Genomic DNA, 14,162 nt, shown 5'->3' with positions numbered 1-14,162 from the left:
AGTATTTTTCAACCTACACAGAATAAAATAAGTATTCAAATATCTGAAATAACGTGATCCAGTAATTATGTTCCAAATTATTTTTTGCACCTATCAATATGCCAGATAAAAATGAAAAGACTCATCACCATCCAGGATAAAACTTGTTTGCCACATGACTTCTCACTGGATTAATCCTGCCAACGGAAACATGCAGGCGTGCAAGCACACACACGCACACTTTCCACCAGGAGGCTAAGAAGAATCTGCCATTATACAATTTTAATCTCACTGCACTCTTTTCCAAACAATGTTTCGCACTGCCACTCACTCCTTTTCCTGGAATATCCAGGGGCAAAAGTCAAGCACTCAGGATACGCTTAAAGTTTGCAAATAATCCTGTCACTAGCTTATAATTACTTCTGTTTTTGGAAAATGATAATAAAGTTATGATTTTTAAAACAGACCATAAGAGAGAGAAAAATAAAGGAAAGAAAACAGAAATCTAAGTGGCACCAGGAAAGGTATGGTCAAAACATATTCAAAGTTTATCATTAACCATGAGATTTATGTATGGGTCCTTTTTCTCATGTCTGCTCATCAGTAAGGAAAGATGGATGTTAAAACTTACTATCCAGGAAGATAAAATAATTCACAAGTTAAAGTTATAATTAAAACAGTAAGATTATTTCCATTAATCTTTCTTTCTCAGGGGGCGCCTGGGTGGCTCAGTCATTAAGCGTCTGCCTTCAGCTCAGGTCATGATCCCAGGGTCGTGGGATCGAGCCCCGCACCGGGCTCCCTGCTCAGCGGGAAGCCTGCTTCTCCCTCTCCCACTCCCTCTGCTTGTGTTCCCTCTCTCACTGTGTCTCTCTCTGTCAAATACATAAATAAAAAATCTTTAAAAAAAAAATTCTTTCCTTTTCAGGATATTATCATTATAATCAAAACTCTTCCGTCATTATTAAATACCTTTTATGGTCATGGATTTGTTATTGTTGTATTCTAATAAACCTACCTAATACTGTGAGCTTACTCTTCATCAAAAGAGCAATTTACATATTTAATAAGAAATAAGACTATTTAATGAGCAACCAGCACATGATGGTCCCTGCATAACTTTAAATTTTGAAGTCTAGAAGAGGCAGGTAAAACAGAGAAAAGTACATAAAAGAACAGGGTCATATGGCTGTTAACCATGGTATATGTTTCAGGCAATGTGGCCCTTTCATGCAGTACCTTATTTAATTATCTGGAATGAAATCATCCAAAACCACAGAGCCAATCCTAACATCCACAGCTTCAAACTCTTCTATCTTTTAAGCAACTTATAACATTCTAAATGTACAAAACATGTCAAATATATAGGAGACTCGCAATAGTTGCTTAACATCACAAATTAAAGCCCTCACTATAATAATTCAGAGAAGGAATTAACAACCAAGATGAGAATTATAAATAATTCAACTAAGTTTACTAACTTAGCTCCAACTACTTAACAAACTTCAACAAACCAATAAAATAAAATGATTAAACAAACTAGGACAAATACTACCTTTCTAAATATATTTCATAATGATGCCCAGAACAATTTTTAAATTTTATTAGATTATATAAATTTACTTTGGCAAAATCATACCTATATAATTACTTCCTAGATGAGTTACACCACAGTCTAAAATTCATAAAGGTTTAACAAAAATAGGTGAAAGAATATAAGCTATATAAATCTCAAAAATAAGCTCTTCAAGAGCTCTCATTAAATCTACTAGTTCTTTATTCTGTAAAGGTGTGCTGAGGCTGATGGTTAAACCAACTGCTAGAAGGAAAGGTATTATAAACTCACTGTCTTCTAAAATCCATCTTTTCGGGGTCCCTGGGTGGCTCAGTTGGTTAAGTATCTGACTCTTGATTTTGGCTGAGGTCATGATCTCAGGGTTGTGAGATCGAGCCCCGCATCAGAATCCACACTCAGTGGAGAGTATGTTTGTCCCTCTCCCTTCTGCTCCTACCCCCGCTAATAAATAAAATCTTTTAAAAAATAATAAATAAATAAATAAATAAATAAAATCAATCTTTTCTTCAGTTATAAGTAATTCCAAAGTAAATGAGAAATTATACATAAGTGATACAGAACTATAATAGTTATTCTCTAAGTATATATAATTATCGTAGCGATAAAGGATCATTAACATAATCACATTTACCCTTCAATTGGTAGACAGATAGTCCCTGACTTACAATGGTTCAATCTACAGTTTTTCAACTTTATAATGGAGCAAAGTGATACATGTGTTCAGTAAAAACCATATTTCAAACTTTGAATTTTGATCTCTTCCTCGGCTGGTGATATGCAGTAACATATTTTCATGATGCTAGGCAGCAGTAACCAGCCACAGCTCCTAGTCAGCCAGTGATCACAAGGGTAAATAACTGATAAAACTATTCTGTTTTTCATTTTCATTACAATATTCAATAAACTACAGGGATATTCAACACTTTATTAGAAAACTGGCTTTGTGTTATTAGATGATTTTGCCTGGCTGCAGGCTAATGTAAGTGTTCTGAGCACATTTAAGGTAGGTGGCTAATCTGTGATATTCGATAGGTATATTAAATGCATTTTCAACTTACAGTATTTTTAATTTAACAGTGAATTTAGTGGGACATAACCCCACTGTAAGTCAAGGAAGATCTATATTTTAAAAATTCACTTTTTCTCTAGTCCTTATGAATATAAAAAGATTGAGAAAATAATGATAAAAATAAGTCATAAAAAGAGATGTAAATTTAAAATTCCATCTACTTAATAAGGTTTCAGAACCTGTTTTTTTGGGGGGGGGTGCCTGGCTGGCTCAGTTGGAAGAGTATACAACTCTTGATCTCGGGGTTGTGAGTTCGAGCCCCGTGTTGGATGTAGAAATTACTTAAATAAAAACTTAAAAAAAAAAAAAGGAGCACCTAGATGGCTCAGTGAATTAAGTGTCAGACTCTTGGTTTCAGCTCAAGTCATGATCTCAGGGTGGTAGGTTCGAGCCCTGTGTCAGGCTCCACACTCAGCAGAGTCTGCTCAAGATTCTTTCTTCCCCCACTGCCTGAATACTCTCTCGCTCAAATAAATAAATAAATAAAATCTTTTTTAAAAAGCCTGTTTTTTTTTCACCTACAAATCAGTGAAAATTATTTCAGCCTACCAAGATTGAAGAAGTTAAATTAATTCTGATATGAACAAAAGGATTAATATCCCAGAAAATAAAGACTAAGAGATAAAAATATAAAAGACAAGGAGATAAAAAGAAAATCAATTCAAGAGAATTAATATGAGACTCATATGATATGTGGAAAGATAGAACAAAGGAAAAAGAAAAATGATTTTTAAAATAAATAAATACGAGGGGTGCATGGGTAGCTCAGTCAGTTAAGCATCTGACTCTTGATTTCTGCTCAGGTCATGATCTTAGGGTCCTGGGATTGAGCCCTGAGTCAGGCTCCATACTCAGCAAGGGGTCCACTTGAGGATTCTCTCTCTCCCTCCCCATCTGCCCCTCCCCCCACTTGTGTGCAAGGATGCGCGCTGTCTCTGTCGCTAAAATAAATAAATCTTTAAAAAATAAAATATGAAAAAATGTATCAGAGCCAAAAGATAAATCTTTAAAAAATACAATAAATAAATATGAAAAAATGTGTCAGAGCCAAAAGATATAGAACATCTATGTCTTCAAATTAAGGAGCTTAATGAGTGTCAAGCAAGAGCAATGAAAAAAGATACATAACCATAAAATTCTAGGACCTCAAAGATAAAGAAAGGATGGATGGGGTGCCTTGTGGCTCAGTCACTGAGCATCTGCCTTCAGCCCAGGTCATAATCCCAGGGTCCTGGAATTGAGCCTCACATCGGGCTCCCTGCTGAGCAGGGAGCCTTCTTCTCCCTCTCCCACTCCCCCTGCTTGTGTTCCCTCTCTTGCTGTCTCTCTCTGTCAAATAAATAAATAAAATCTTAAAAAAAAAAAGATAAAGAGATGATGATAAATGAAAAGTTTGCCAAAAAGAGGTAAAAAAGCCAGATGGGCATCCAACTTCTCATCGGCAGTATGGGATGTCAGAAGACAATGGAGCAAAATTCTTATGAAGAATGATTTCAACCTATCTGGTAACTACCTAAACTATTTAAGTACAATTGAAGTACAATTTAAATACATTTTCAAATATGCAAGAACTCATTAAGTTTTTCGTGCATGCACTTGTTTTTAGGTAGGAGTATGATTATTTGAAGATAATTTCTAGGATAAAGGATCCTAACTGAAAAGAAAGGATGACTAAGAGTTTCAAAAAACATTAGATATGATATAAATTCACAATTCAAAAAGAAAATTAGATAGACAGATAGATAGATAGGTAGATAGACAGAGAGAAACTCTATAGGAAAAAAAAACAACCAAACCACTTTTTTTAATTACACACACACACACACACACACACACACACACACACACACACCTATGTATACATACAATATATATATACGTCAGAAAAGTTTTCTTCTGAGCACCAGAGAAATCACAGCCCTAGAAGCAGAGATAGAGAAGTATAACCACAGCCCAGGAGGTGGCTCTGTAGTAAATTACTAGTTTTCAATTTTTAGAATCAACTTATAGATAAATCAAGGCTGCGGAAGAGAATGTAAATGTCATCAACATTCACAAAGTAAAAGACAAAACTGACAAAGATTAGCAGAAGTGAAAGGATAGGAACATCTTAGCCACAACTCCCTTACCTTCTAAATGGCGGGGACAGAGAGATCATCCACAGGTAACAAGAAGATCAGAAACAGCAGGTGGAGAAACTAAGTCTGGTAATAGAACTAAATTTGCAGGACATTATTTAAATGAGCTAACTCCTGTGTATCAACACGGTAAAGGAACAAACATTATTGCAAACTACTATTTAGAGATATGAAGGTAACTACCTGAAGAATTAAAATCAGTAGGAGGTAAAGCTGTCTCTGTGAATGAAGAGAGGCAGTAAATTTCATTATAAGCTCCAATGGTTGTTTTAACTGTATATATTTATTACTTTAAAAAACTTCTTCTAAAAATTCAAACAATTCATTCAAAATATTTTTAAGTTCTCAAAGAAGACCAAATCTGTAATATGTACATATTACACCATTACTTTTTTATTCGATTTATTTTACCTAAGCATGAAGCCTGAATCCCCATTCTCCACGTGCCAAAGCATCCTAGTGGCAATGGCATGTTAGCAACAGAGCTTTACTCAGGGCAGTAGAGCCAAGCCCAGCATATGCACAAAAGATGGTCTGACTCAGGCTTTCCACAGATGACTAATGGTACAAGGTCCAGAACAATGAAGCTTTTCATGCATACACAAGGCTTCGCTCCACAGATCCATCAGTAATTGATGGGGCTGTCTCCCGGCATAGTGGGGAAATCAGCATGGTCTAATTGCTCTGTCTCAGGATGTCTATATCCTTACCAAACTTGCCCTCAGGTGGGTGCTGGGGCTGCCAGATCATCTGCAAAACTGCCAAAGAGAGCTGAGAAGGACAGTATGCAAAGAAAACTCTTCAAATTACCAGGTACCATTATAAGTTTTAAAGAAAACAGCAAATGACATCATAAAACACTCCAATTAATTTGAAAATATTGTTCTCAAGGATGCAATAAACTATAATATTAATTTAAAAACATATATTTTACTCCTGGTGTCCCAGTACTATATACCCATTTAGTTGTGGTTCAAAAGGAACTAGAAGCAAAATAAAAATTACATTTAAAAAGAGCAGAGAATAGGGGCACCTGGCTGGCTTAGTATGTGTGCACACAACTTTTAACCTCAGGGTTGTGGGTTCAAGCCCCACACTGGGCGTAGATATTACTTAAAATCTTTAAAAAAAAAAAAAAAGACTAGAGACTATTTTCAAGATGAAAAAAGAATTATTTTGAGGGTGCCTGGGTGGCTCAGTTGGTTAAGCGACTGCCTTTGGCTCAGGTCATGATCCTAGAGTCCCTGGATCAAGTCCCGCATCAGGTTCCCTGCGACAGGGAGTCTGCTTCTCCCTCTGACCCTCCCCCCTCTCATGTGATTGCTCTCTCTCATTCTCTCTCAAGTAAATAAAATCTTTAAAAAAAGGAATTATTTTGATATATAACAAGTAGAAAAAACTGCTCTGATATAATCTAGAGATTGGAAAAAATGACACTAGTTGCATAAGAAATCCCTGACTACATAGAAACTATGAATATAGAGAAAATGATACTGCTTCTCTGACACTAAGTATTTATTGTTTTGCGAAATCAACACTTATAATGATTCAGGATGAACATCATATGAAAAATATGTACTGGTAATTATCACATCAAATATGGAAATGATATATACTGTAACTATAAATGAGTCGACTATCTATCTAAAACACACAAACACATACGCAGGTTTCCAGCTGTGTCCACTATGAGTACATGGAAGCAATGACTCCTTCCCCCTGCCAGGAACAATGAACATATTTAGAACCCAGATCTCATTTCTAAATACAATTCTCCATTAAAAGAAATCAGGGCTCTCTGAGCAAATGTCTGATTCCAGGCAGGGGCTGGAAATTCTGGAACATCTTGCTATAACAGAAAATAGGGAAGTGCTCAAAGACTGAAGAAAACATGTTAAAGGGACAAAAGATTCTTTTTTTTTTTTTTTTTTAAGATTTTACTTATTTGACAGCAAGAGAGGGAACACAAGCAGGGGGAGTGGGAGAGGGAGAAGCAGGCTTCCTGCGGAGAAATGCGGGGCTCGATCCCAGTACCCTGGGATCATGACCCGAGCCGAAGGCAGACGCCTAACGACTGAGCCACCCAGGCACCCCAAGGGACAAAAGATTCTTCATGAAGGGGTTTCACCTAGTCAAATCCAGAACAATTTGAATATCTAAATAAATAAGATAGAAACAGGCTATAACTCATAAGACAAAGAACCTTTAAGTCTACACTGGTGTAAATAAATAAAAAGTAAATAAATAAAGAGGGAAGAAATGAAAGCTCTTTCTTACAGTAAAATGTAATAAATGTAGAAAGAATGACAGAATTAGAAAGTCACCATTTGGCATCCATTCTGTAATAATTGCTTCAGACAAGAATCACAAATGGAAGTTAAAACTAGAAGAAAGTTGATGAGAAGTAGATATGGATACAGTCTCAGGGCGTCTTCCTGCAAAAGGAAAAACTAACTCCACACGAAGGAAACAAGTAGACTCTGCCTTAACCAAGTAAGCAAAGTCAGTATCCCCAGTAATAGGACAAAGAGATGATCTTGTCTCCTGATACAATGTACTAACAAGAACACATCACTTCTACGCTTTTCGGTCAAAAAATGTATAACCTGAATCTAATCATGAGAACAGATAAACCTAATTAAAGAATATTACAAAAAACTAAATAGCCTGTACTCTTCAAAATGCTAAGGTCATAAATGTTAAAGATTCAGGAACTATTTTAGATGAAAGAAAGGAAATAGATATGACAACTATCTGTAACATGTATTTCTGATCCTAGATCTTGACTGGGGTAGTGTTTTTTCTTTCTTATGAAGGACTATAGTGGGTCCTTCAGGAGGACAGGAGCATGTGTGCTCTCTCTCTCCCTCTCAAATAAAAACTGGAAAATTTTGAATAATTACCTAATTTTAATAATTATTATGATGATTTTATATGAAAATGTCCTCATTTTTAGGAAATTCACACTCAAGTAATTAGGGGGAAAAAGAAGCATTATGCCTGCAAATCTGAACAGTTCAGAGAAAAGATACTAGCGGACAAAGCTAAGGCAAACTTGGTATAATTGTAACACTTGGGAAGGTATATAAAAATTGTATTGTTTCTGCAACTTTTACATAAGATTAATCTTTTTCAAAATAAAGTTAAAAAAATAAAATATATATAGACAAGTCAAAGTCCTATAACAAATGTGGAAAGGAACTAAAGCATAAACAAGTGTACTTACACCACAAACTGACAAGTCACTATATTTAAGTGCATGAAATTCCCTTTCCATTTAAATGTGTGATAACATTTTCAGGTGGAAAGAACAACTTTAATATTATAAAAATTATGAATAAGCTAACATGATTCTACATAAAATATTATAGCAATGTTCCCTGGGTACATGTTTGTCTTCTCCCACAGGCCATAAGCCCCAGAGAATTAAATCTGATTACCTGTGAAGCCCCAAAATTTAGGTACTCAACAAATGTTTACAGAAATGAACTCAAACAAACTACACAGATTATCCCTATCTAGCTAATAAATTTGTTATAATCAACTCTAAAATCCCATTCTGGTTATTAAAGTTGCAGGGATGCGGATTTGTGACAATGGTTCTCAAACTAAACCCAGCAACAGAACTTCCACATACAAGAGTACTAAATCCCAGTCAGACTGTCGAGAACCGGTTTACAAGATACTGGAGAGCTGGGAGCACGACAGTTTAGAGTCCTCTGCCTGAGAAGGCTGTAGCCTTCAAGAAGGGAAGACCAGTATTTATAGCACCACTCAAAAAACAGTGCCTTGAGGGGCGCCCGCGTGGCCCAGCTGGTTGAGTGGCCAGCTCTTGATTTCAGCTCGGATCATGATCACCGGATCCTGGGATAGAGCCCGGTGTCCAGCTCCGTGCTCAGCAGGGAGTCTGCTTGAGGATTCTTTCTCTCTCTTCCTCTCCCTCTGCCCCACCTCCCACTCGTGTGCATGTGTGCTCTCTCTCTCCCTCTCAAATAAATAAATCTTTAGAAAAACAAAAAACAGTGCTTTGATGCACACCAGGACTGATACACCAAAAACTGGGTTCTCATTGCAGTAGGAGCCAGCGTTTCAGGCCCCTAAGGTGTTGGGTGCTGAGGGAAACTGCACTGAAGTCAGGCTCCTTCTCTTCCCCTGCTCCTGGGGACTGCCCACATCCACCACACTTCTGTATCCATGCAACAGTAAGTGGGGAATCATCCTGCAAAACTTAAGACCTGATTTTTAACTTTATTTACTTAGCAATATCATTATGAACTAGCAAAGACTAATGAGGCACTATCATGTCTGGGATGGGGGCTGAGAGAAACATTTAAGAAATATATGAAAAATACTGGGGCGCCTGGGTGGCTCAGTCATTAAGCGTCTGCCTTCAGCTCAGGTCATGATTTCAGGGTCCTGGGATCGAGCCCCGCATCGGGCTCCCCGCTTGGTGGGAAGCCTGCTTCTCCCTCTCCCACTGCCCCTGCTTGTGTTCCCTCTCTCACTGTGTCTCTCTCTGTCAAATAAGTAAAATCTTCAAAAAAAAAAAAAAAAGGGAAAGTATGGTCACATACATTCTACACAGAAAGATTAATTAAGTTAATTGGTAAGAAGTAAGAAGTAAGGCAAGGCAAGGGTGCCTGGACGGCTCGGGTGATTAAGCGTCTGCCTACGGCTCAGATCATGATTTCAGGATCCTGGATCGAGCCCCACATCGGGCTCTCTACTCGGCTGGGAGTCTGCTTCTACCTCTCCCTTTCCCTCTGTGCTTTCCCTCTCTCTCTCAAATAAATAAAATCTTAAAAAAAGAGAGAGAAACAAAGTAAGGCAATAAAGTTAGTATATGAAAAAGAACCTAAATTACTGATATATATATTAAATGCTGTGTCTGATTAAAGAAAGTTAAAATGGTTATATGGTTTACTGGGAGTATTTTTTAATAAATACTTTTAAAATTAAAAAGTTTTAAGTGATTTATGCCTCACCTTGTTCCAGAAAAAGATTTAAGGCCTATTGCAAGGAAAGGTAAATTATAACATGATAGTGAAAGTATAGCAGGGATGAAAGAAAGAAAAAAAAAGGTATGAAAATATCAGAACCAGGAATAAAGCCAAAAAACAATATAAGCCACATTTGATAGGAAGGCCCTAAACTCTAGCAGTCAGCAATAAAAGGAAAACCAACCAGTTACATAATTTATATATGCGAATTATTACCACTCAGAAGTACAACAATTCCAGAAGTGACATGAAATAGGAATTTATTCTGGGTGTGTAGGAAAAGAATTTGGAAAGGAGCAGTAATCACAAAAAGAACACTGCAGAATGCCCAGCGGAGCAACAGTACAGAGCGTATCACCTTAGACTTCAGGCATCAAAACAGAGTGCAATAAAGGGCTAGTATTCAAAATCTATAAAGAACTTATCAAACTCAACACCCAAAGAACAAATGATCCAATCAAGAAATGGGCAGAAGACATGAACAGACATTTTTCCAAAGAAGACATCCAAATGGCCAACAGACACATGAAAAAGTGCTCAACATCGCTTGGCATCAGGGAAATCCAATTCAAAACCTCAATGAGATACCGCCTCACACCAGTCAGAATGGCTAAAATTAACAAGTCAGGAAACGACAGATGTTGGTGGGGATGTGGAGAAAGGGGAACCCTCCTACACTGTTGGGGGGAATGCAAGCTGGTGCAGCCACTCTGGAAAACAGTATGGAGGTTCCTCAAACAGTTGAAAATATGATCCAGCAATTGCACTACTGGGTATTTACTCCAAAGATACAAATGTAGGGATCCGAAGGGGTACATGCACCCCAATGTTTATAGCAGCAATGTCCACACTAGCCAAACTGTGGAAAGAGCCAAGATGTCCATTGACAGATGAATGGATAAAGAAGATGTGGTATATATACACAATGGAATATTATGCAGCCATCAAAAGGAATGATATCTTGCCATTTGCAACGACAAGGATGGAACTGGAGGGTGTTATGCTGAGTGAAATAAGTCAATGAGAGAAAGACATGTATCATATGCCCTCACTGATATGAGGAATTCTTAATCTCAGGAAACAAACTGAGTGTTGCTGGAGTGGTTGGGGGTGGGAGGGATGGGGTGGCTGGGTGATAGACAGTGGGGAGGGTATGTGCTATGGTGAGCACTGTGAATTGTGCAGGACTGTTGAATCACAGATCTGTACTTCTGAAACAAATAACGCAACATATGTTAAGAAAAAAGAAAAAGAAGAAGATAACAGGAGAGGAAGAAAAGGGGAGTATGTCAGAGGGGGAGACGAACCATGAGAGATGATGGACTCTGAAAAACAAACTGAGGGTTCTAGAGGGGAGGGGGGTAGGGGGATGGGTTAGCCTGGTGATGGGCATTGAGGAGGGCACGTTCTGCATGGAGCACTGGGTGTTATGAACAAACAATGAATCATGGAACACTGCACCAAAAACTAATGATGTAATATATGGTGATTAACATAACAATAAAAAAATTTAAAAAAAAACTAATGATATATGGTGATTAACATAACAATAAAAAATTAAAAAAGTGCAAAGCAGTAAAAGCAATTCTCTTTGTAAAACGTAATTAATGAAATATCTACCTCAACTAAAATAACATATTTACAATGCTTCTAGATACTGGTGCTGCTTTCTGCTCTATCCTCAAAATACTGTGAAATACATATGAAGACAAGCAAATATAACATTTTTTTGAATAAGATTATTATTCATCATTCTACCAAGGACAGTTTTAGTTTTAGAATACTGGATTTGTAGCACCTTCTTCCTAGATGTAATAGAATGGCAAAGGTCTCAACCTCTTGGAGATTATAAAATTCCATTGAAGTATTTGAAGACTATTTTTCTCCCTTCTTGGAACAGCTGTTTTCACTTTGGGATTTAAAGTACCACTAAACTTTTTTAAAAAATGGGGGACAGGGGCGCCTGGGTGGCTCAGTCGGTAAGCGGCTGCCTTCGGCTCAGGTCATGACCCTAGGGTCCTGGGATTGAGCCCCACATCAGGCTCCCTGCTCAGTGTAGAGTCTGCTTCTCCCTCTCCCTGCCTCTCTGCCTACTTGTGCTCTCTATCTCTCTGTCAAATAAATAAATAAAATCTTAAAAAAAAAAAAATGGGGACAAATATGTGGCTACCAACTCTTCATAGTGCTAAACAAGGACACTTAAAAACCAAAAATAATGACCAAAAAAAAACAGATCAAAAAAAGAGAGGAAGAAAATCTGAGCTTATTAAAAACACAAAAAACAAGCCTATTTTTCTAATTTTGCTTAAGACTAGCAAAAGTTTGATCATCAAATACTATTTTGAATTAGAGCAGCTCTCAAAAATTTTTATTCTGGCCATAATAAGTAAGGCAAAAGACTCCAAAAGTTCATTTAAAGCATTATTTTCAGGGCGTCTGGGTGGTTCAGTTAAGTGTCTGCCTTCGGCTCAGGTCATGATCCTGGGGTCCTGGGATCAAGCCCTGCATCGGGTTCTCTGATCAGCGGAGAGCCTGCTTCTCCCTCTCCCTCTGTCTGCTGCTCCCCCTGCTTGTGATCTCTCTCTCTCTGTCTCCCTGACAAATAAAGAAAAACTTTAAAAAAAAAAGCACTATTTTCAACTTTTTAGTAGAAAATTAATTCTGTGACAAAGAAGTGGAGAATAATAAAACCAAAAGCTGCAGTAAGCACATCACTAGCAACAATAAGGAACTGTATACTATTTAACTTGTAAGAGAAAAACATGAACATCTATGCATGCTTCTATATTATAATAAAATGTTGCAAGAGCTTTAGTAGAGCCCAGAAGTAGTATTACTCTTACTTTTATATATTTATTTCAACAATAAAAAATCCATTGGCATTATATTACCAAGCATATAAAACACAAGTGTCACTATTTTAACAATGGGACTGAGATGATTTGAGTATTCGAGCCAAAAACAACACATTTTTAAAATCTAGTTAATGTATAACAAGCATCAAAACTACTACACCATTAACATAAATATTAATCCTGTGTATTCCTTCCAGTTTTGTCTCCTATGGTTTTATTACAATGCAGACTATGAATAGCCAACCATTATCAGAAGAAAATGTTAAACAAATTAGAGGAACAAGTAGAAAAGTGGCCTAGGATTTTCCGTAACTAGCAGAGTTAAGCTGGATGTGTCAGGTGTGGAAAACTGAGCCTTCCAAGAGTTAAATGAGATGTGGGCCTTGACCTGGACCCATGCTTCAGGTCACTGCCTGAAAAGCTGCCCTCACTGCAGGCTCAAGTGGATCTAGCAATTCCTCCAAAGATATATTCTAATGAAAAATTTAAAAGAAACCTTGGATTTGTCTAGGATCCTGGAGAGTGAGATGCAACAGTATGATTAATATACACACAGAGAAAGAGCATATCTTATCTCCCCAATGACAGTACTTTTCTATTCTCCAAATCATCTAAAAAGCAGTAGGCTATAAAAAAGTTAGGTACTACTAGACTTGATTTTCAGAATAAAAAATTAATCTAGGAAAAACCAAAGAAAGGTAAGTTATGACCTTAACTGCACTAATCCAGAAAAGGAAAAAATATGTTAACATTAATGCATTCTTAACCATAAAGAAATGTATGTATTATTATTAAATTAGAGAGGCAGTATAATGAGTGGGTAAGAGAGACTAGCTAGACTCAAAGCAAAGGTATGAATCAGGGCAAACTATTTAAACCTTCTGTGCTAAATTTCTTTAATCTACAAAATGAAAATAATTAATGGTTCAGAATTCAAACAATTACACAAGTTAATTATTAAGTTAAATATTGTTAAGCTCCTAGAAGAGTGCATAACACTGTATCAGCTATTATTATTTCTGTACATGGTAAATACCATGTTAGCTATTATTTCTGCTCAAAATTATCTTTAACATTACAGAGAAAAATTTGTAAATCTGATCAAGTATAAGAAAATTTCTGAATTCTCTTTGAAGAGATATTGTTGCCATAGTTTCAACAGTAATGAGATATATATATATATATGCTGAAACTTTATCAATTAATCTCAAATATCCACTAGCTTGATAACTGTTTAAAGTCACCCACCTGCCAAGTATAATCCTTTATAATTACTGAAGGCATTGGAATTACAAGGAGATTCTGAAGAATAAATGCAGCCTTAAAAAAAAAAGAAAAAGAAAAAGAAAATGTCAATACTGCCACCTTGTTGTCATCTCTGAAATAACCAATATATTGAAATTTAATAATAAAAAACATATCACTGGGCAACTGCACATGCTGAGACATCAATATGAGAACTGCCGAACTCATTGCTTGTTATATGATGACCTAACGGTGGATGAAATGATTTCATCAGGAAATAGACTTTTTCCCATTTCAGAA

General features: G+C 36.7%; 1 protein-coding gene across 1 annotated transcript in view; it reads right to left on the bottom strand.

The window, feature by feature from the left end:
- The window catches only part of RTTN (rotatin), a 160,544-nt gene that overhangs the window by 54,941 nt on the left and 91,441 nt on the right, over nucleotides 1-14,162 (bottom strand). Inside the window, exon 32 of the mRNA XM_028103002.2 lies at nucleotides 13,866-13,937. Within this exon, the coding sequence (XP_027958803.1) occupies nucleotides 13,866-13,937 (72 nt within the window). The remainder of the gene's footprint in view (nucleotides 1-13,865; nucleotides 13,938-14,162) is intronic.

Source organism: Eumetopias jubatus, unplaced genomic scaffold, assembly GCF_037043125.1.
Source record: "Eumetopias jubatus isolate StellerSeaLion01/CBP00866 unplaced genomic scaffold, mEumJub1_p1.0 scaffold_16, whole genome shotgun sequence".
NCBI lineage: Eukaryota > Metazoa > Chordata > Mammalia > Carnivora > Otariidae > Eumetopias > Eumetopias jubatus.
The sequence above is the reverse complement of the archived record's forward strand: the minus strand, read 5'-3'. Positions and strand labels throughout refer to the sequence as shown.